This window comes from Vombatus ursinus, unplaced genomic scaffold (assembly GCF_900497805.2).
Source record: "Vombatus ursinus unplaced genomic scaffold, bare-nosed wombat genome assembly UNPS02014798.1, whole genome shotgun sequence".
In the NCBI taxonomy this organism is placed as follows: domain Eukaryota; kingdom Metazoa; phylum Chordata; class Mammalia; order Diprotodontia; family Vombatidae; genus Vombatus; species Vombatus ursinus.
In genome coordinates, this window is record NW_020954576.1 from 55,489,762 (window position 1) to 55,512,808 (window position 23,047).

A 23,047-nucleotide genomic window follows, 5' to 3' on the forward strand; every position below is an offset into this window, starting at 1 on the left:
CCCGCCCGCATAGCTTACCTTGCTCCCCCTAGGCTAGCTCGCTGCTCCGCAACCCGCAGGGGACTGCGGGGGTGGGGCGGTGCGCTGTCCGCGGTACTAAAGCCCGGGAGCTGTCCGTGGTGTCGGAACCAGGTTGGGGGGGGCTGGAGCTGGAGATCGAGATGGAGAAGATGGAGATGAAGCAAGAGTCTCTTCGGGTTACTGCAGCTGTTGTCTCGTTTACTGCTCTCTGTGACTGATGCTCCTGCAGCCCCTACAGATCCGGGGGCGCAGGGGGCGGGGCTGGGGGGGGGAAGGTTCGGGGGGAGGGGCCAGAACCTAGCTTATCTCAGCCTAGATGTTCCCTGGGGGGATCCTAGCCTCTATCAGAGGAGCTTCCCACTGTCTGGTTACCAGAGTGATAGGATGGGGTGAGCTAAAATCGTTTCCTTCACTCCAGATAAGGGAGGGTTCTCTGCCACTGAAGTGGAGCCACCAACACTGCTAATCCCGGGACTCCTATCCAGGAAAGTGGGTCTTTCCTGGGCCCTGGTGTAAATCTGCTCTGCTCTGATGCGTGAGGGGGAAGGGGAAGGAGGAGTTCGGATGCTATGGGGGTTGAGCAGAATTCTCCTCCCTACTTCTGATGTTGCCTGCCCAACCTTTCGGGAAAGTCTGTTGGAGGACGGAGGTGGGGGGGGGGGTACGGGGACAGGAAGCAGTGCTAACGAATCCAAGTAGGTCAGACATGGTTTTTAAAAATGTGGTGATAGTAGTTAAATTAGAGGAATGAGCAAAGGGAGAGAGGTGAAAAACAGGGAGAGAGAGACAAATGAAGAAAGGGAAGGTATGGAAACCTTCACCAAAACCAGTCCTGCTGTTTGGGACTCCTTGGCTGGAGGGGACCAGAAAGAAAGTGATTCTTACTTTCACTTAATGGAGGAGACAGTGCTTCTCACAACCATCCAGAGCTAATGAGTCACCATTGAAAAGTGGTTTTCAGAATAATACTGGGAGTCTTATCCCAACACCTATCTTCCACCCCAACCCCAGCACTGCCCCACTTTGCTTTTAATAGGAAGGGGAAAGGGAAGGAAATGGAGTTTGTCCTCCTGGTCTTCAACTATGACCTACTCCTTCATCTCTCTACTTCATAACCAATCCTTGACCTGGTTGTTGCCTAGCTCTAACAGTATGAAGAAGGAAAATCAAGTTAGATCATGAAGATGAAATCAAAAGGTAGAAAAAATAGAGGGATTTGTCATCTTAGATTCATATTTCCATTAGTTTAGCACTTCTAATGTACCTAAGGAACTTGGGGAAGGAGATTAGGTCTTAACTGGGAGAATGGGGCCTTCACGGAGATGTAGGAGCTGAGGTAGCTGCAATATGGGTAGATTCAGTGAAGAGGGAGCAGGATAATAAGAATAATTATCATTACTTCCATCTCTTATATTTATATAGCTGTAAAGCCTACTAAGCACTTTATCTCAATTGAACCTCACAATAAGTCTATGAAGCATGCATTTTATCCCCATTTTACAGTTGAAGAAACTAAAGTTCACAGAAGCGAATTTGCTCAAGTTCAAACAGCTAGTAAGGGAAGAGCTAAGATTTGAATCCTACTTTTCCTATGCCAGGATGAGCAGCCATTTTCTCCTCTCCACCTCTGACTTCCTCCAGGTGAAGACTGGACTGGAGAAAGAAATGACTAGGAGACACCTCTCTCCTTCCTCTGACCAGAGGGGAATGAACTACACCAGGGGTGGGGAACCTGCATCCTCAAGGCCATATGTGGCCCTCTAGGTCCTCAAGTGTAGCCCTTTGATGGAATCCAAACTTCACAGAACAAATCTCCTTAATAAATTTTTGTTCTGTAAAACTTGGACTCAGTCAAAAGGCAGTACCAGAGGACCTAGAAGGCCACACGTGACCTCGAGAGCAAAGGTTCCCCACCTCAGAACTACACTATTGGACATTCATTAGCCAAAGAAAAGTCATTAGGGAAGCTGTAGCTTGATTCACTCACCCAGATCCTGATAGGATCTACAAGACTGCCAGCCATAAAAACAGAACTGGTGAGGAAGGACTGCCAGTCATAAAAACAGAGCTGGTGAGGAAGGAAAGAATCAAGTTTTGAGGCAAGGTGGGAAAAGGTCTTGAAAATGTCCCAGAACTCTGTATATATTCTTAAGGGCCACAGAGTAAGGCTATGATTGCAAGGAGGGGTTGGGGTAGGGTATTAGAAGGCTAAACCTAAAAGCTGGGCACTTAAGTATAGGCAGTTTTTTTCTCCTCCATGATTCAATTAAATTTTAAAATACTCAAATGGATCTGTGATCTCAAGAATATAGTCATCCTCTACAACGATCAAATCATAAACCATACTTGCCCATTCTGTGCTACTCTTTTCTGTGTCTCTCACAAGGGGTCCACAACTATGCTGAAGAGCCCGTTTCAATTTTTTTTTACGTCACAGAGATACCAATATAGCTGTCAGCGTTATCCCTTACTCTTGCCGTATGACTACACCTTTTTCCACTCGTGCAATTTTTGATAACAACCTTTATGCTACTTCTCCTTGGTAATTAGTTTAGAATCATAGTTAGAGCTAGAAGGAACTTTAGAGGTAATTTACTTCAACCCCCTAATTTTACAGATAAGATTAAGTGTCTTAGCCATATGTCATACAGGTAGTACTTAGTAGAACTGGGACATACAGTGATCCCACTAACTCCAAATCTAGTGTCCTTTCCACTGAACACACTCCTTCATTTGTAATGTGTTGAAGACTGCTCATACCTATTATGTGCCCCTCCAATGATCTTTGGCCAATCTCATTTTTAATTCTTTGGTTTGATTAACATTTGGAAATGTCTCCAAATCCCTGGAGTTGGATGTGATAGGAAGAACCTAAGTGTTGTAGGAATTGTGGGGGAGAGGAATGCAGTGATAGCATGGGTTCTGGAATACAAAGGCAGGGTCCCAGTATATAAAAAGTGTGTGTATGTCTAGACATGTTTGCACAGGCTAATATTCCTGTGCAGATGTGTATATCTTAGAAAACCTAGCCATGAAAAAGGATGAAGAATTAAAGCTTTAAGACAAAGTGGAAATCTGTAATGTCCAGCCTGGAGAAAAGAATACTGGGGTAATCCATGGAAACAAGACTGAGTAAAAGTCTTCCAATGGATGAAGAAACAAAGGGTGGTAATCTACTGTCTTTTGAGATAAAGAGGGAATAGATATTTATATAGTACTATATACTCTTCAGAACACTTCCATATAACTTACCTCAAGTTTGTTACAACAGAAAGAATGAAGTTCCTGATTGGAATCACAGAACTATACAATCTGAGAGCGGAAAGGGATTCCAGAGGTCATTTTGTTCAATCTGTAAATATAAGCAGGAATTCTCTCTATACCATCCTAACAAATGGTAATCAAACCTCTACTTGAAAATCTCCAGTGACAGGGAACTGATGACATCCTGGGGCAATACATTCTACTTTGGCACTAGCTTTAATTGCTAAGATTTTCCTCACAGACAGCAGAAATATGAGTCCCTGTGACTTGTACTCATTACTCCTAGGCTTGTCATCTGGCTAGAACAAGACTAACCTCTATTCCACATTATAACTTTTCAAATATTAAGAAAATTATAATGCTTCCTACCCTAACCTCTCATCATTTCCCCAAACTAAACATACTCATTCCCTTAAACTTATCTTCTTATGGCCTGGGGTTATGAGATCCTAAAATAATTACATTCCTCATGTAATGAACTCTTTTTACTAAAAACCATGAGATGCTACTTTCATTTGTTTTGAGTAAATAAGGAGGCATATGTTTATTTAAGGTCATTGTTCAAAGTTTTGTTTGTCACATGGGTTTGTTAGATAGATGACAGATAGATGATAGAGCATTTATTGAGTGCCTACTGTATGGTACATACTGGGGATGTGAATAAAAGCAAACAAAACAGTCCCTATCCTCAACCAGCTTACGTTTTCATGGAGGAAGGTAACATATATAGGGGAGGAGGCTGGGGGAAAAGGAGGAAACCTGATTGGGAGAGGGAGGAAGGTAAAGTGGCTGGTCAAGAGAAGGAGGGAGCCGGGAGAGTCTTGGCATAACTGAGTCAAAAATGTTTCTATCTTAAACTGAATCCCCACATTGGGAAGTGGGCCTCAACAATACCATGGAAATACCTAGTCCTGAGTAACTTGCAGATGGGTGCTGACTCAAGCCCTTTGATGGTAGTTATTCCAGTTATCTCTCAGCTTTCTCTTCTCCAGGACAAAGTTATCCCAGATTGTTTGCCTTTTCTTTCTAGATCTCATTTCTCAGCTCTGTCATGAGAGGAAGTGAGACCTTTCCTTCAACAAATCCCTCCTCCTCATCTCCCAAATCTCTACTCTTTCCTGCTCTCTTTCCAGGCAAAGAGAGAAGATGGGCAAGTACAAGTGGATAATGATTCAGAGGCATGAGCATTCTGGGCACAGAGATGGAAAAGAGGGTTAGCTGAAAGTGAAAGCAGTCCCCTTAAATCAAAATGACCAGAGGCAGTGCAGTGTGGTTTGATGAGAATGCTGCACCTGAATTCCAAGAGCCCCAAATTTAAAGCCTGTCTCTGCCAACTAAAAACAGCTATATAACTCCAGGCAAATCTCTATGCTTCATTTTTCTCCCCTGTAAATTTGGGGTTATTTAACAATACCTAATTTACAGGATTGTTGTGAAGATTAGATAGTGCACAAGAAAGGTTTTGCAAACTTTTAAATATATGTTATTTTACTTGCAACACTTTAATTTATGAGTCAAAATGTGAACTGTTTACCTTTTTGCTTCTCGTACCTGTACTTTCTCACTCCTTTTCTCCTATGTCTTTCCAGTTGTTTGTTTTTTTTTCCCCTTATATCACACTATCAAGTCTCACCTCCTTAGCAGATCGTAAGTTTCTTGAGGGCTGGCACTTTTTCATCTTTGCATGGAGCACCTTATACACAGTAGGTGCTTAATGTTCAGTTTCATAGTTTCTAATAAGTCACCTCATTTTATAGATGAGGAAATTGAGACCTGAAGTGACTTACTCAGTCAGTCACACAGGAATATAGTCATAGACCCAGGACTAAGTCTCGTTTCCTCACACCCAGTCCAATTCTATTTTTTTCTTTAAAGTTTTTTTCTTCAATTGACAAGAATTTAATCTCTCTGTCTTTCTCCCACCTACCCTCCCCATCCCACCCCCATTCCAAATCACTGTCCCCTGCACCATGCTGGCATGAAGACGAAAGTACTAAATTGTTAATACTATTCCTCTCCTCATTTCTTTGTATTTACTTCGAATAATTTTGCTTTTACATATGTATTGTTTACCTACAGTAAAATTTAAGCTCCTTGATGGCAGGCATTTTTGTGTGAGTGTGTGTCTTTGTATCACCAGCTCCGAGAACTGTGCCTGGCACGTAGTAGGCTCTTAATTAGTGTGTGTCGAATTTAATTTAATAGGCAGTCCTGTAGGGAAGGATGGGTGGGGGCAGGGATTTAGTTCGGGTGTCTACCTTCATTCCGCACGCATTGATTACTATGTGCTAGGCACTGTGCAATGTGCCAGGGCCCGGTCTAGCCCCCCAAAGGAGAAGCCCTAGGACAATCGCTAGGCTTATTCCACCAATCAGAACGGTCTTTCCCCGCTGCTTCGGGGCCACCTGCTGTCGTTTCACCGCCACCTGCTGTCGTTTCACCGCGGCCCAGCCACGAGCTTTGTCTTTCGCAATGGCGACACCTAGTGAATGGCCGGTGATGCTGCCACCTAATCACAGCCCTCCTAGAGGACTAGTATGCCTCTTGAGGACCTGATGGCGTTTGCCACCTGACCTCAGGTCAGGGGATGTGATGTGGATGGGTGATTCTTGGGTCTGATGCCTTCCACCTTCTTGCACACGCTGGGTTGGAGAAGAAGGTCAGCATCCCCTGGCCTTCGGCAACCATAAGAAAAACAAAGTTCCTGCCCCTTCTCCCCTCCCCAATCCCTTCAAAAATAAACTCCATAGGGACTAGAATTGAGGTGGAGGCAGAAGGCTGGGTGGGGGGGCGTTCTAAGCCCTGGTGGGGAGGGAGAGGAGTGTAAGTCCGATGCAAAGAGGTCGAGATCCAAATGGCTGCCACCAGAAGGGCAGGGGGAGGGATGGGGAGAAGAACGGGAAGGGGGTTGGGGACATGGAAAGTAAAGAATCGCAAGCCGCGATTACAGCCCCAGACTGCGCCCAGCCCAGCAATCGAGTCGCTGCGGGGCAGAGGAAGGACAAGGCTGAAGGTGGGGGAAGGGGAGCGGGGGCAAGAGAGCCTCGCGCACGCCGCCCCCAGTGAGCACGCGGCGGCTCGGTCACGTGACAGGGGAGGTCGAGGATCTGGACCGAATGCGTGGCCCGGAAAAGCCCCGTCTGGTCACATGCAGGGGGTGGGGTGGCAGGAAAGGGGATCCAGGAGGAGAAGGAGGCGGAGGTAGATGCTGCGACAGGAATCACGTGAGAGGGGCCGGGTGAACGCACCTGGTCATGTGACAGGGGAGAGGCGAACGGGGGGCGGGGAGGAGGACCAGAGGAGGCGGGGCACGCGGCTTCCGGCGGCGGGAGGGGGGGATGGGGGGGCCTGTCCCGGAGGTGGCGGCGGCGCCATCTTGGCGAAGGGGGGATCAGGAAGTGCGGACCGCGGCGGCGGCGGCGGCGGCGGCGGAGCCCGGAGCGGAGGCCGGAGGCGCCCGGCCCGCCGGCCCCGGAGCGGAGCGGACGATGCAGCAGCCGCAGCCGCAGGGGCAGCAGCAGCAGCCGGGGCCGGGGCAGCAGCTAGGGGCGCTGGGGCAGGGGCTGGCGCTGGGGCAGGGGCAGGGGGCGGCGCCGGGGGCCGGGGGCGGCCCTGGGGGGGGCCCGGGCCCGGGGCCCTGCCTGAGGCGGGAGCTGAAGCTGCTCGAGTCCATCTTCCATCGCGGCCACGAGCGCTTCCGCATTGCCAGCGCCTGCCTGGACGAGCTGAGCTGCGAGTTCCTGCTGGCCGGGGCCGGGGCCGGGGCCGGGGCCGGGGCGGCGGGGGCGGCGCCCGGGCCGCACCTCCCCCCGCGGGGCTCCGCGCCCGGGGAGCCCGTCCGCATCCACTGCAACATCACGGTGAGGACCCCCGTGGGGCGGGCCCGGCCCCCCTCCCCCTTCCCGGGGTCCTCGTCCTCTGGGCCCCCGCCAGGCCCAAGAGCCGCCCCCACCGGTGGGGCGCCCCCACGTGGGGTCTCCCTGCTCCTTGTCACAGCCCACTCAATTTGCTACCCGGGAATCCGACGTGGTCCTCTCCTTAGCCCTCCCCAAAGTCCCACCCCACTGCCTCCTCCATCACTTGGGGCCGCCTCCTAAGAACCTAGACCCCTCGAGAAACACTGCAAGAAGACCCCCCCTCCCAATTTCTGGAACTATCCCTTCTTCAGTCTCCCCCCAAATACCAGAGGCACTTCTTGCACGCTTCTGAGACACTCCCCTCTCCCCTTCTCAGCAACTCCTTCGGGAATCTAGGCTTAGGTGCTGTGGGGAGTCAGTGATGATGATAATAACAATTACTGACTTTTCTGTAGCACTTTAAAGTTGAGCACAGAACCCTCGAATAGCAGCATCTCTTTGGACTCTTGACTTCTTCCAAGCCAGGGCTTTCAGAGACCCTCAGTTCGTTGAGCCTTCAATCCACACCCCTCCACCCCACCCCCACACACATCTTCTGGTACAACCTCTAGTTAATCTCTTCCTGCCCCTGTTAGTGGGAGATTTGAAGCTTCCTTTACTCCCCAAGGATATGAGGGTACAGTTGCATTTTCTACCCCTTTTGATGATGAACTTCCCTATTCCACCCCAGTCATCTTGTCTTATCTACTGTAGTATTGTTACATCCATCTTAGTAATTCAGTCTGGTTATAGAAATCTCACAGTTAACTCTGCCACCCCAAACGAACTTGTTCTTTTCTCCCAATGGCCTACTTCTTGCCCCATTCCCAGGATATCTGTCTGTTCCCTCCTTTCCTAGTCACTAATAGCTTTGATAATTTCCCATTCCACATGGTCACTGTACTTTAACATGTTTGAGATTACCTAGCCTTCTATCAGTGTTTTGCCCCCCTCACAGGCCAGGGAGGTGAAATCTTTGCTAATTCAGGCTGGATGCTGGTGGGTGCAGCCTAGAGTGAGCAGATAGTTTTGTTTGGGAGCACTGAGGGGATGAGATCCAACTTCAGATCAGCTTGGACATTGTCCCCAGCCAGCTTCCAAAGCACATTTTACCTACTAGGCCAAAGTTCTGGGAGGAAAGTTTCTGTTTGGACAAAAGGGATTCCCCTCTTCTTCCATCTTCTGACTTTGCCTTCAGACACACCTCTTCTTCACAGAAAATTGGGGTAAGGAGAAAAAAGTGGTTTAGTCAGATGTGATAATAGTATCTCTCTGACAATCTTCCTCCAAAATTGAGGCGTTTGAGCTAGGTAAGGGATGGGAATCCCATCAAAAGTGCGTGATTTACTTGGTATTGTGTTGCCTAACTGACTATTGCTAGATTAAACCCCAAATTTCTCAGATATAGAATTACCCTCCCCATGCTTCTTTTTTGTGTTCAGTTATATGCTGTCTGTCCTGCCTATGTCTGAGGCAGTAGGTTAGCTCCAGAGAGCCCCAGGTAGTCTTCCCCTTTCTGTGGGATAAGGGAGAAAGGAGTCTGGATTCTCAACCAACCCCTCTCTGGGAAATAGGGGGAACTTGGGCTGTCTGCATCCACTGTTGTGGTTTAGGAATGCTGGGAATGTCAGCAGCGTAGGTTCTCTTCTCCTAAATCAGTTGTGTAGAGCCCTGTGACCTCTTGCCTCCATCCCACGCTTAGACTGTGAGGGTGGCAGGTTAACAGGGTTACCAGAGAAAAGATGGGCAAAACTGGTCTCCAGTCAGTGTTGGAAAGAGGGGTTCCCTTATACTACCGCTTTATTCTATCACCCTTTGGCTGAATGCTGGGAATAATAATTTGGCCCCAGATAAAAACCTTATTTGTTGCAAGTCTTCCCCCTCCTAAAACTAAAGTAAGCTGTTGCTTTTTTCTGTTCTGATTGTATTTATGGTCCTTCCATAACTCTGGGTTCCATCGTTTTGGGAGGAAAGGGGACTGGAGTCTTGTTCTATAAATATAGGGGGATTGCCTTAGCCTAGACCTCTGTGTAGGGAATAGAACAGTTTCTGGGGTCTCACTGGAAGTAGTTGTGATCCCCTTCCTTAATTTTTCAGTGACCGGGAATAGAGGAAAAGGGGCTCTGGTCTTCAAGCTTCCATTCAGAGAAGGGCCCTCCCAAATCCGCCTGGTTGGGCACTGATCTGCTGAGCCAGGCATTTGTGAGAGAGATGGGGGGGGAAGGGCAGACTGGCACCTGGGAATGGGTGGGCAGGCAGAATCTGAAGTTTCCATTTTTGACCTCCCTGTCCTCTCCCCTTAGGAATCTTATCCTGCGGTGCCCCCAATCTGGTCTGTGGAGTCTGATGACCCTAACTTGGCTGCCGTTCTGGAGAGACTTGTGGACATAAAGAAAGGGAATACTCTGGTGAGGAGGGCAGGGACTTGGGGCCTGAGCCAAGAAGAGAACCTGCAGTCGAGACAGATGAAGGGTGGGAATTGTCCTAAATTTAGACGACACTGTAAAATAACAGGCCTGAATAAGACTCAGTAGGGAAGCCACCTTCCCCTAGCTAGAGGGAGAATACGTCATCAGCCCCATGCTGGGGCTTTCTAACAGAATCACTCCCATGGCCAGGTTTCCAATATGACCCAGGGTCCATGTCCCTTGGAGAAATGGATACTACTCAGCCTTCATCTTGGGTCTGAGTCCTTGGTTTCTCCCACTGCACCTGGCCAGATTGGGGAGAGGCAAGAGTATCTTATGTCACTGTGGTCTACTGTCCCCAGCTGTTGCAGCATCTGAAGAGGATCATCTCTGATTTGTGCAAACTGTACAACCTCCCTCAGCATCCAGATGTTGAGATGCTGGACCAGCCCCTGCCAGCAGAGCAGGTGAGTAACTCAGGGGGCTTTTTTCCCTCTGGCAAGTCTATTCTATTCCCATCTCAGTCATAACCCTAAGATAGATAGGAGTGTGGCTCACTTATCTAGGGATGCCCTCCACATGGGGGTTTCCTAGGGTTAGGGGAAGCTAGAGACCTAAACTTCTACAGGATCACAGGTGTAGCATCAGTCAGGGAGGCCAAAGTAAATAAATACTATTCTTTGGGAAATTGAATTGTAGTTCCTTGCTCCATGAATGATAAAGAGATGATCAAGAGTAATGAGCAGGCTGGTAAATTAGTTGTTCCAGCACACTGTAGACTGGGTGAATGTCTAGGCTGGCAGTTTTAGAATCCCAGCCCTGAGCATTCCGAGTAGTCAGAGGAGAGGATGTGTTTAGGGAACCCAGTCCTTCTACTCTTGGAACATTGGCTCTGACCTCCATCTTTTCCCTATGCACTGCAGTGCACACAAGAAGATGTTTCTTCAGAAGATGAAGATGAAGAGATGCCTGAGGTAGGTGACAGAACTGGGTTAGGAGGGGTGGGTGGTAACAGTAATTTTGGTAAGTTAAAGGTCATCTGTATGGGACACTCCTGTTTATAGAGTCCTGTAGAGAGGACACCAAAGGAAAAAAGGTGGGGTCATTCATTGGGGGCGGGGGAGGACTGAGACACATGAATGTGAAGTAACTGAAGACTCTCAAGAAACAGCACAGCATCCAATGGTAAATCTAGTTCCAGCTGAATACCTGAGTATTGGTGTGGTTGGAGTTGGACAAGGTTAATCAGGGCATATGGTCCTTGGCTGGAATATCAGGCCAATAGAGGGGAAAGTCAAACTGGACTTAAGGGAAAAGGGACTCACAACTGCTTCTTAGGGGTGGATTCATGTCCTAGGTTCTCTGCCCTTCCCCAATTACAGTACCTTGAGTCTGTAAGTATTAGGTAGGTTAATAACTCAAAATTCATCTCAAACTTTTTTATTAAATGCCTATTCTATGCAAGGCACTATATTAAGTGCTAAAAATGCAAGAATAAACAAGGCACGAGATGGCCTCTGTCTACTCCTCTTGGGTGGTAGGGTCAGTCAAGCTGATGGAGGGCTGTGAGGATTATATGACACTCTTAAGACACCGTATAAATATCAGTCATTGTCATGGTGTTTTGGTCCAGACCTGTGATTCAGATGGGTAATCGTATGTTACTTTTGATCTTTACACGAAGTTGGCAGCAAGATTAAATGACTTGCCCATGGTCACATGGCCAGTATGTGTCAGAAGTGGGACTTGGGAACCTAAGTCTTGCTGATCCTCTGTGTGCTGCATCACACTGACTGATGAAAGCATGGGTTGGGACCAAACCAAATCATTATGTTGTTATGGAGTCTGCTGGGTGGAGTGGGGAGAATGGGAGGATCTGAAGCCTGTTCTCTTTTCCCCCAACCCACCCACCAGCCTGGTAAGAGTTTACCAAGTAAAATGTTTAGCTTGCATGTCAATCTTGGGGAAGACAAAACCATACAGATGGGTAATAGCGGGGAATCCAAATCCCCTCTTGTTTGGTCCTCATCATAGAGGAAAGAGAAAGGTCAGGGAAATGAGTCTCTGGCTTTTGTTGCAGTTTTTTCAGGTCTATCAAATGCTCACTTGAGCCATGCTTTATATGAACTTGGTGAAAAGAGGGACACATCCCCTTTAGGATAGTAAAGAGTCAGGGGGATCAGATGGCTTGAACGTGGAGTTTAGTCTGTGGGCTATTGGCTGCCTAGCTCACATCTTCACTGCATATGGGGCTGGGGAGATGGCTGACTGCTCCCTTCCCCCCACCAAAAGAATTCTTTTGTTTGTTCCGTTTCTCAAGGATACAGAGGACCTCGATCACTATGAAATGAAAGAAGAAGAGCCAGCTGAGGGGAAAAGGTCCGAGGATGATGGCATTGGGAAGGAGAACTTGGCCATATTAGAGAAAATTAAAAAGAACCAGAGGCAAGATTACTTAAATGTACGTGTCCCCTGGGGGCGGGGGGTGGGCAAGGGTCCTGGATCAGGGTGGGTTTCTCCCACTGGTATTGTCATCATGGCTGTGCCAGGCTTAGAAGGCCTAGAATGGGATATTGACTCTTGAAATGTAGGAGGAAAGAATTAGTGCTTCCATCCTTAGGCAATTGCCAGGTATCCTCTAAAGTCCACGGTGTATCCCCTGAGTCCTGTAATGGTGGGAGGTTCCTATTGTCCCCTCCCCTGCAGGGCGCAGTGTCTGGCTCGGTGCAGGCCACTGACCGGCTGATGAAGGAGCTCAGGGATATTTACAGATCACAAAGTTTCAAAGGCGGTAAGTCCAGCTTTGGAGAGGGGGTACTTTGGAACATTGGTTATTGAGGAAGAAGGGGTGGGAAGCAGGGGCTTTAGTGCTGGGGTGGGGGGGTCCTGAAGCTACTCAGTGGGAACCTAGGTTTTTGTGAAGCTTAGGACCTGAAGATAGAGCCCCTAGAAGTGAGTGAGGATGTTAGACCAGTGCTGAGCCCTTACCACTTTGCTTTGGTCTTTTAGCCTGAGGAGGGGAAGGGTCCTCCTTCCTGTTGTCCTAGTAATACTCATTTCTTCTTCCTGTCCTACCCCCAACCCCCAGGAAACTATGCAGTCGAACTAGTAAATGATAGCCTGTACGATTGGAACGTCAAACTCCTCAAGTAAGTGAAAAGCTGGGGGCTGGGGAGCAGAGGGGTGGCGATTAGTAGAAGCCTCCAGAGCAGCCTTATTTAATTGTCATCAGCAGAGCCCAGGGGCTTAGGGAGGGGGAAGGCCAGGACAGGGAACAAAGTTGTCTGTGGCCTGGAATTGACATCAAGTCAATGCTAGCTTGAGCCCTAGATTGGGCATGGTGGTGGGCTGGAGGCCTTCTGAAGCTCTTGGGGACCAAGCAAGAGCCTGTTACCCTCCTTTGTAGGGTTGACCAGGACAGCGCTTTGCACAACGATCTCCAGATCCTCAAAGAGAAAGAAGGGGCTGACTTCATTCTCCTCAACTTTTCTTTTAAAGTAAGGCTGTTCTCATTTCACATCCCCCATTTTCCTGGCCTGTATCTCTGCTTGTCTACCCTATATTCTCTGTGGGGAGGTGAGGTGGGATGGGGTGACCATGTTTGGCACACAGTAGCCACTTAATGGATGCTCGTTAATTGATAGATTAACTACTCACGCTTGGGTTTCTGACTTGGGTTTCTCTTCCTCTTAGGACAACTTTCCCTTTGACCCGCCATTTGTCAGGGTTGTCTCTCCAGTCCTCTCAGGAGGGTGAGTAGATGGAAAAACAAGAGATGCCCTGTGGAAAGGTGGGGATAGAGCCTGTGCCATGCACAGTTGACCAGTCTTTTCCTCTGCAGGTATGTCCTGGGTGGAGGTGCCATTTGCATGGAACTTCTCACCAAACAGGTGAGCTTGTTGCCTTGTCTCAGCTGCATTGGGCTGGGGATTTTCCCAAATACATCCCCAGGTGGAGTTTTTATAAGTTATCACTGTCATAGATGGCAAGGATAGCACCCGGTGCCCACCCTTCCTGGATGGTTTGGGAATGCCTGTATTGTGGGTGAAGTCTGGGGAACTCATTTGTGATGTCTTATTGTCCCCAAGACTGGAGGAATCCATGTCTTGACCTGTTCTATCATTTCCCCCTCCCCTTCCCCGTTCTTTTCACAGGGCTGGAGCAGTGCCTACTCCATAGAGTCCGTGATCATGCAGATCAGTGCCACCCTGGTGAAAGGGAAAGCACGAGTACAGTTTGGAGCCAACAAAGTAAGGACAGGGTAGGGGTAGGTGTGGAGAGGTGTCGGGGAGGCAGGCAGAGAAAGGGTGTGGTGCCAGCTGGCAGAACACCTCCACTGGTCTTCTCTTTAGGCCCAAGGAGGGTAGAAGCCGTCATTGTCCATAGTGTTAGTTGGGAGGGAAAGGGGAGCCCTGAGATATCCGCACTGGGGAGCCAAAGTGGTGGCCTTAAGAATTAAGAAGGAAAAAGAGGTTGAATACTGTTAAAGAATGTAGAAAGAAGAGTATAGTGTCTTACAGCCAACCAGATAACCATCTGTCCCCGCTCCTTAGTACAGTACCTGGCATATAGCAAGTGTAAATGCATATTGATGGCTTGTTTGCTTTATACTTTGGGTTATTGGGTAGAATAAGAAGCTAGGAGCCAGATAGGCAGGCAGTAGCCTTCTCCATTTGTATTCCTGAAGCTCTTGTCCTCAGAGCTGCTGGAACAAGTCATACTATCACGTATCCTGGGTCTGCTACTAAATCCAATCTCAATAGGGCTCTCACTGCTGTGCAGAAATCTTTTAATTCTTCTCAAAGTAACCTTTACATTCCTGCAGTGGTAGTTTCAAATCTTACTTCCTCTGAAGCCACTGCTACCACCCCAACTCCCAGTTTCTCAGCAGGTGACTTCTGCTCCTCCTTTACTAAGAAAGTCACGGCCCTTTTTCATGATCTCCTTTAGCTTCTCATTCCCTCAGAATCACTCAGTATCTTCACTCATCCTTACCTCTTTTGTTCCCAATCTGTTAAAAAAGGCCCTTCTGGGGCAGTTAGGTGACATAGAGGATAGAGCTCCAGCCTTGGAGTCAGGAGGACCTGAGTTCATATCTGGTCTCAGAGACTTGATACTTAGTAGCTGTGTGACCCTGGGCAAGTCACTTAACCCCAATGTCTCACCAAAAAAAGAAAATAGTTTTTGCTAAGAATAATCCTTCTACTTACATTCTTGATCCCATTGCCTCCTATCTCTTCCAGGAGCTTGCCCCATTGATCATCACTTCTCTTCATTTTAATTTTCTCCCAGTAACTGGTTTCTTCCCCACTGCCTACTTCAGTCTCAGACCTCAGGTCTTAAAACAATTTCTCAACCCTTCCATTCCCCCAAACCCTTATCTCTTCTTTTTCACTGCCAAACCCTTCCAAAAAAGGTTCCTGCCCTCTTTGCTTCTAAATCCTTTCCACCCACTCACATTTCCACCTCTTGTAATCTGTCTTCCAACCTCACTAGACTACAAACTATTCTTTCAAAGGTTAATAATGATCTCTTTAGTCTTGAACCCAGTGGCCTTTCTCAAGATCAGATGAGATAATTTATTTTAAACACTTTGCAAAGCCTAAAACATGATACGATGTAAGATACTATTTCCTTAGTCTTCATCCTCTCTGACCTCTGCAGTTTTGACTGTTATCACCCCCATTATCCTAGATGTGTTTATGGTTTTACAACCAGAAGGAGTATTAGAGGTCACCTAGTCTGATGGCCTCACTCTCCAAATGACAAACCGAGGCCCAGAGAGTGGTTTGCCCAAGGTCACATAGGGAGAAGCTGAACCAGGACTGAAACACAGGTCCTCTGACTCCAGCCCTGGTGCTCTTTTGGGGGGGGGGGGCCATTTGGGGTTAAGTGACTTGCCCAGAGTCACACAGCTAGTGAGTGTCAAGTGTCTGAGGTCGGATTTGAACTCAGGTCCTCCCGACTCCAGAGCTGGTGCTCTATCCACTGCACCACCTAGCTGCCCCTCTGGTGCTCTTTTCCCTGCACTCTACTGCCTTGGCTTCTGTCAGTCACCATGCCTTATCCCCTAAGTGTGACCGTACCCTCAGGCTTGCTTGGGGCTCTCTTCTCACCTCTGTGCCGGTAACTCCAGCATCTTTGTCATCAGCCTTGAGTCCTCCACTGCTGTTTGCCTGCTGAATGTTTCCATCCGGGGAGCCTGTTCGCAGGCTCAACATGTCTAAAATTCAACCGCTGTCTCCTTCCCCTTCTCCCCACCCAGACCTGTTCCTTCTCCAGATTTCCATAAAATTATCCACCATCCTTCCAGTCTCTCCTTGTGACCGTAGAGTCCTCCTAAGCTCATCTTCAGCGGCCACCTGTGGCCCTTTTTGCCTCCACAGTGTCTCTTGCATCCTTTTCCAGCCAGTACTCTAGTTCAGACCACCACCATCTCTTACCTTAGCTACTATAGTAGCCTCCTAATTGGTCTGCCTAATTCCAGCCTCTCCATTCTATGAGCTGTGAAAATAGTTTTTCCAAGGCATAGGTGTGAGTATGTCATTCCCTTGTTCAGGAGCCTTAGGGTTGGTGCACTCAGTTGCCTCTGAGATGAAACACAAGCTCCTCTTGACCCTTAAGCTTCCCCACAATCCTAGTCCAACTTAACCCATTTGTCTTCTTTTACATTACTTCTCTTCCAACTCAGAACTCTGTGGACCTATGAAGTCTGAAGCTTAGATGCCTCATCTTTCTTTTGGTTTAACTCGGGTCACCCTTGTATAGAGCCCTCCCTGATTGCCCTCTTTCCCTTCGTTATCACCCTCCCCCTCCTCAGATGTCCTTGAATGTGCTTACTTGTGTCAATAATTATAGCTCCCTAGGAGAATAGAAGGCCCTTTGAGGGCAAGGGCTTGTCTTTGCACAGTGTATAAGCTTAGTAAGTGCTTGTTCAATTGAACATAGAATTGAGATGGGAGAACAAGGCAACAAATTGGTCCTCATCTCATGAACTGACTCTTCATCTTTTCAATGTTCTCCAGTCTCAATACAGTCTGACAAGAGCACAGCAGTCCTACAAGTCCCTGGTGCAGATCCATGAAAAAAATGGTAAGAGTAGAAGGGTCGGGGGAGGGGGGGGCACATGGAAGAAGGGATAACAACCCACATGGTCAGCCTTGGGAAGGGTGTGCCCTATAGGGCCTTCCCCAGTACACATGACTGCTTTCAGAAGGGGAGGGGCAGGAAATAGTCTGTCTTTATAACTTCCCCCCCATCCCCCTCATGTCCCCATTCCTTGTCACAAGCTGAAGGAACACATCTGGTCTCTCCTTCAGCCGTCTCAGATAAGGAGCCATATTGGGCTCCTTTTTTATGATGTCCAGGGAAGAAATCATCCAGATTTGCATTCTGTCATCTCCCATCTCCTCCCTATAGGGACATCCTTCCAGGGATCAAACCTTCCCTTAGAAGGAGTCCCAAGATTGAAGATGTGGGGCTAACCTTTGGGGACAGTACTGCTGACAGTATGCTTTGTTTACAGGCTGGTACACACCCCCCAAAGAAGACGGCTAACCCCGGAGTATCTTCCTCCTCCCTCCCCAGGCACCACTGGACCAATTACCTTTGAATGCTGTATTTGGATCTTACGCTGCCTCTGTGGTTCCCTCCCTCACTCTTTTCCTGGACGTGATAGCTCTGCCTATTGCAGGACAATGATGGCTATTCTAAACGCTAAGGAAAAAACAAAACAACAAAACACAGAACTGTTTCAGATACTCAAGACTGACTTACAAACCAACCAACCACCTTGCTGGAACCCTTGCTAGCAGGCATTCTTATAAAAGAAACTTTTGAGCCTTCTTATATTGCTGGAAACTCAGCTGTGCTCCAGACTAGAGCAGCCTCCTTACCTATGCTATGGATTTTTAATTTATTTTCTCTTATTTCATGTACACTGCTTTTTTTGGTTACAGTGTATGATGGATGTGTATGGAAAAAAAATGTATCTTTGGGAAAACAATTACAGTTTGTTAATTTGAAGATGCTGGTCTTGACTCTTTCATTGTTATTTTTATTCCCACATGCCATCCCCTGAACTGTGTGGTGGGGGGTGGGATGTGGGACACATGGTGTTCACCTTGAGTTTTGGTGTAGAAGGTGGAGGCCACATGCCCCTGGCAAGGAGGGGAGGGAGATTTGAAGCTCACCATAGGTCCATCCTTTGGCCGTGATGTCTCCAAAAGGCTTCTAAAGCAAACAGATTTTTAATCTTTTCTTTTTTTTTTCCCTTGGAAGAAAGAGCCACCTAGCCACTTTTGACCTGCTGAAATACACTCAGTGGCACCTTCAGTGCTATTGGGATTTTTTTTTTCCCTTTAGTTGGAATATTTTCAAATTCCTGGAAATGGAAGCATGGAGGCTGATTCATAGAGTTGTGTGAAGGGGTAAATAGAAGAGTACAACAAGGTAGAGGCCGTTGTCACTGAAGTGTATATTTGTCTCTTCTGGTCTCGTGGGCTCTGCTACAGCTATTACTTAGTTATTGATGTCCCTCCCTCTGCTAGTGTCCTGAAAACATCTCCTAGATCAGAGCATCTAGATAACTTTCAACAACCCCTCTGGTCCCCACCTTCCTGTTACTCTTGGCTACCATTAGGTCAGTTGAAAAAAGACCTGGCTTTGGTTTGTATAGAAGGAGTAGTTTGGTTGGTTTCTCAGCAGAATATCTCATAGGACTGTCCAGAATTGGAGCTGATTGAAAAGGAGGTAGCCTGGACAATGGGAGTCCAGTCCTCATAGGATTTGAGAACCAGGGCTCTGGTGTCAGGAGGGATAATTCCTATCAGAATCTGGATGTGCTAAACAAACACTCCACGTGCTAATGGTAGCCTCAGACTTTTGGGCTTCCCAGTTTAGGTGCTACCAGCCTCCTTCTGGCATCTCCTTGTCAGCAAGGCAGCTTAGGGGCCAAGGTAGCCACTCTTGCTATAAGCCTATGCCTATAGGCAAGTTATTGAAGGAAGCAACAGAACCAGAACCAGGCTAGGGATACCTGAGTGAGACTCTTGGCCTCAGGCAACTTAGGACTTGAGTCATCTGGTGGCAGAAGGAAGGGGTCATTGACTCCTCCCATGTAGGCTTTGGAGAAAAGTCGTTGGGGGAGGTATGTAGTGTCCAAACTGTTAACTCTGCATTTGGGATGTTCGTTTGTTTATTTGTTTTCTTTCTATTCCATTGAGGGAAAGAAAGTTTCTGCTCCAGGTGAATAGAAAGGGTTCTCCAGCCACACTCAATGCTGCTCTAACCCCACCTTCACCTTGTTGGGTATTCCAGAATAAAATGAGTTTTGTGGAACAGGGGACATAGGGAAAAATCTCATTCTGAGGAGGAGAAATCTGGCTTTCAAGGCCTCTGTTGCTTCCTCTCCTAATGTCTGTTACCAGCCCTGGCTGGAGTATAGATTGTGTTTTAGTAGAGTGTACTCCATGCGCTGTTCTCTGCATAATGTTTTTTGTAATGTATTTTTCTCATCTACCAAAGGATGAAATGGAAATAAAAGTTATTTAAATAGTTTGGCTCTAATAAAGTTATTTAAATATTAAAGAGGTAAGTTCATATATAAGCTTTACTTTACTCCAGGGAAACAAAAACGATGGGAGCAGGTAACTATCATCTTCAAGTTGTACAGCAATGAAAGGAACGTCTTAGTTGTCCAGCCCAACCTGAACAGATCTCCTTTTATCGTATCTGTCAACATCACTCCAGCCATCTTGCTATTGCTGCCCTCATATACAGATCCACTCTTTTCTGGCTTACCACCTTTCTCAGACAACCATACTCAAATCAGTACTATTACTGCTAGAAAGGTCAGCGCCCTTCCACTGTGGTTCCACTCACTATCCTTGTGACCAAAACAACTACTCCTGTCTACTACTCACTCTGTTAGAATCTACATCTGATAAGGGTCTGATGGCCAAGCTACAGAGGGAGCTAACACAAGTATGTAATGCCAAAATCCATTCCCCAATAGATAAGTTGTCAAAGGAGGCCAAACCATTCTCACAAAAACTGCAAATATTAATAACTACTGAATGTTCCAAATTACTAATAAATGAAAATCTTATAAATCAAAATTACACGATGACTTTTCTAATTCCCTGACTACCTACTTTGTATTTGCTTTGTAATGAATTCTGCGTTTACTTATATATGTACACATCTTCCCCCAATCAGAATATACATTCCTTGAGAGCACAGTGTGCTTTACCTTCTTCCATATACTCAGCTCCACACAATGCCAGGCACATAAAGGGTGCTTAAATGTTTGATTGATTGAAAGATGAGACTAGTCAAATGTTTGAGGGGCTGTATAAACACAGGCATGGAAAGGTCTTATATAGCCACCTAACTTAAAGATGTTGGCCAGAAAGGTTTTATTTTTGCTAAAATGATTTCCCCATCCTTTACTAACACTAAAAAGATTGAGGAATAGCTAAAACCATCTGTGGTACATGGCTATAATGGAATATTACTGTCCCATAAGAAACAAATGAGCCTCTAGGTGGTGCAATGGATAGAGTGATGGGCCTGGAGTCAGGAAGACCTGAGTTCAAATCTGACTCAGACACTAGCTGTGTGACCATAGGCAAGTCATTTAACCCTGTTCGCCTGTTTCCTTATCTATAAAATGACCAGAAGGAAATGGCAAACCGCTCTACTACCTTTGCCAAGAAAACACCAAAAGGGGTCATGAAGAGTTGGACACAATTGAAACAAGTGAACAATTAAAAAAACAATGTGAGCACAGAGAAGTGTGGAAAGATTTGTATGAATCAATGCAAAATGAAGCCAGCAGAACCAGAAACATGTACACAATGATCAATAATGTAAACGAAAAGAAAAAATGAAAACTAAATGTTGTCTAATTATAATGACCGAAAAAGAATGAGAGTGTACCTTCCTTAATTCTTTCCTGACTGGGAGAGTACTACATACAACCACATAATAACATCAAACTTGGTTGATGGGTTAGTTACTGTTTTCAGTTCAGTAACTTTTTCAAAATGCACATGTAAACATGCTGAATCACTTTGATGCATATCTACTTCCAGGTGGAACATTTTATCAATCATTTAGTGCTCTGTTTGGAAGCTAGCTCCATCAGACCTTTACTGAGCAATTCCTGGGATGCTACGTGGGCTAGAGAACCCTAGATCTTCTGTCTCCAGAAAACCATTGCAGGGGCGATAAGACTCCTTTCAGAATCTATTGTATGTTGCTTTGTCAAAGAGATTGTTGAATTCTTTAGAACTTTTCCCTTGGACCACTTCTAACTTTGCCTTTAGACTTGTTCATGAGTCTTTGTAGCTGTAAGACTTTCTTGTAAGAATAAGAAAGGGGTGAAACAGTTGTAAAAACTGTCTTTCTTTTCAAGATCTTAGTGGGGCAGTGGGAGGAATCAGGAACTCATGAAGCCTCATCATGTCATGTAAGGGCAAGAAATAAAGAAATCTTGTCTATGCCACCCTTACCCACACTAGGACAGGCAGTTGCAAAGTAGGGAGCTGAATTTCAAGAAGGAAGGTATAGCTGGACAGTTTCTAAAAGGTCTGGAATAGTTGCTCAATCAACTGGGGAATAAAAAAATTGTAGTACATGTATAATGGAGTACTAGTTCAGAAGAAATGTCACTTCAGAGAAGCATGGGAAAATATATGAAACAATACAGAGTGAACCAAACAAACAATATGAGACGGCACATAAAACAGAACAAAACCCAAAATGGTCATTGTGCTTATAATAATGACCAAGGTTAGCCCCAGAGACAAGCTGAGTTCCTGAAAAGAGTTCCTTTTTTTGCCGAGGTAGGGGATTAAGAGTATGGAATATTGCCCATACAGTCAGGCCTGTTTGCTAAACTGTCCCTCCACCTTTTTTTTTTAATTCACACAGGATGGCTTACTGAGTGAGGGAGAAGGAATAAATTCAGCAGGTGACATAAAAACAAAAGACAGCAATGAAAATGATGGGAAAACATCTGTAGATTGTACAAGTGAACTACAAGATTAATGTAACTAGACAGTGTGACATGGCAGCGGAAAAAAAAAAAAACTCGAATGCAATCTTGGACTGCTGTGAAAGTCACGGCTTAGAGAGACAAAGAGAGGATATTCCAACACCTTCTGACACAGTCAGCCCAGATCTGAATTACTATGTTCAGTTCTGGGCAACAGAGTTTGTAAAGGACCCTAAATTGGAGAGAGGATGGCGAAGGGCTTTGAGCCATTTGAGGATTAGTTGATGGAATTGGAGACGAGTAGCCCGAAAGGATTCATTTGGAGCATGATCGCTATCTTTGAGTATTTCAAGGACTGTCATGTGGAAGAAGGCTTAGACTAGTTTGTTTGGCAACAGGTGGCAAAACTTGGAATAATGGCTAGAAGTTACAAAAGGGCAAGTTTAGGACTGATGATATCAGGAAACCTTCGACTCCTGAGGTGATGTACTCCCCCTTCGTCAGAGGTCTTCAGGCTGAAGCTTGTGGCCACTTGCTGGTGCAGTGGCAATTTTTTTCACATATGAATAGGCCCAAATGGCTGATAAGGGCCCTTCCAATCGTAAAATTCTGTGATTCTGTCAGTGCTGAACAGTTTCTGAATCTCACAGCTTCAAGAAAAAGACTGAATGTGGGGGAGGGGGTGGTGAGGTGGGGCGGGGCAGCAGCTAGGACAGTGAAGGAAACACACATCAAACTCTGGCAGGTTCAACTAGTTTATTTGCAACTGTTTGGCTCCCAGTAACTCCCACCAGCTAGGGAGATAGCCGTTGGGCTAATAGCTTCCACCTAAAATGATTTCACATATAATATCAGACATAATATTAATGCAACAGTACCCTTCGTTCAACAAATCTGCAAAGGCAGTTTATTCCCTGTTCCTGGAGCACGGCAGAAGGGGGTACAAAAAAGAAAAAAAAAGATATGGGCCAACTCAGGTTCTTAACATAAATCCAGTAGTCCTACACTAAGTTTGAACTGCCCTTCACATACAGCTTACTTCTTAGAAGAGCACCAGGGCAAATGCAAAGTTTCCTAACTACTCCTTTCCTGGAATTTCCAGGTTTTGTGCCAGGGTTCAGAGCCCTATGAACTGAAATCTAATCAAATATAATCACAAGCTTATCCTGGGAATACAGGAGTAAAAGTGATATAATAGGATGAGGAGAAACAGCATGGCTACAAACAAGATGGGGGGCGTTTGATGTCACCTACGGAACTGAGATGGGAGTGGAATGGAAAACCAAAAATGAGTGAGCAGGTTTATCATTTCATTTCTTCAAACTTCAGGATGTGAGACTAGAAGGAAGGAGAAAGAAGAATCCATTAGTAGAACAGCTAGCTGCCCACTCTGGACCCGACCCCCAAATCCTCCTCTGGAAAGGGAACCCTTGGTCATATAGGTAGTAATGCAGCAT

General features: G+C 46.5%; 2 protein-coding genes across 2 annotated transcripts in view; one reads left to right on the forward strand and one right to left on the reverse strand.

Annotated features, from left to right (window-relative positions):
* Window positions 1-6,773: 6,773 nt before the first annotated feature.
* On the forward strand, window positions 6,774-17,614 carry UBE2Q1 (ubiquitin conjugating enzyme E2 Q1). The gene is made up of 13 exons (XM_027871317.1): window positions 6,774-7,145; window positions 9,485-9,589; window positions 9,952-10,056; window positions 10,513-10,563; window positions 11,910-12,050; window positions 12,296-12,380; window positions 12,678-12,738; window positions 12,996-13,086; window positions 13,283-13,341; window positions 13,431-13,479; window positions 13,744-13,839; window positions 16,615-16,681; window positions 17,115-17,614. The coding sequence occupies exons 1-13, from the start codon at window positions 6,774-6,776 to the stop codon at window positions 17,144-17,146; spliced, it is 1,314 nt and encodes a 437-aa protein (XP_027727118.1). The 3' UTR covers window positions 17,147-17,614.
* A 4,949-nt stretch (window positions 17,615-22,563) lies between these two features.
* LOC114049800 (tudor domain-containing protein 10-like) overlaps window positions 22,564-23,047 on the reverse strand; it is a 51,635-nt gene continuing 51,151 nt past the window's right edge. The window contains exon 13 of the mRNA XM_027871206.1: window positions 22,564-22,928. Within this exon, the coding sequence (XP_027727007.1) occupies window positions 22,896-22,928 (33 nt within the window). The 3' untranslated portion in view covers window positions 22,564-22,895. The remainder of the gene's footprint in view (window positions 22,929-23,047) is intronic.

Bases quoted from the DNA above. Each gene is read 5' to 3' on its own strand.
- UBE2Q1 (XM_027871317.1), top strand. From the start codon at position 6,774: ATGCAGCAGCCGCAGCCGCAGGGGCAGCAGCAGCAGCCGGGGCCGGGG. The intron at 7,146-9,484 runs GTGAGGACCCCC...CTCTCCCCTTAG, and splicing joins GCATCCACTGCAACATCACG to GAATCTTATCCTGCGGTGCC. The intron at 12,051-12,295 runs GTACGTGTCCCC...CCTCCCCTGCAG, and splicing joins AGAGGCAAGATTACTTAAAT to GGCGCAGTGTCTGGCTCGGT.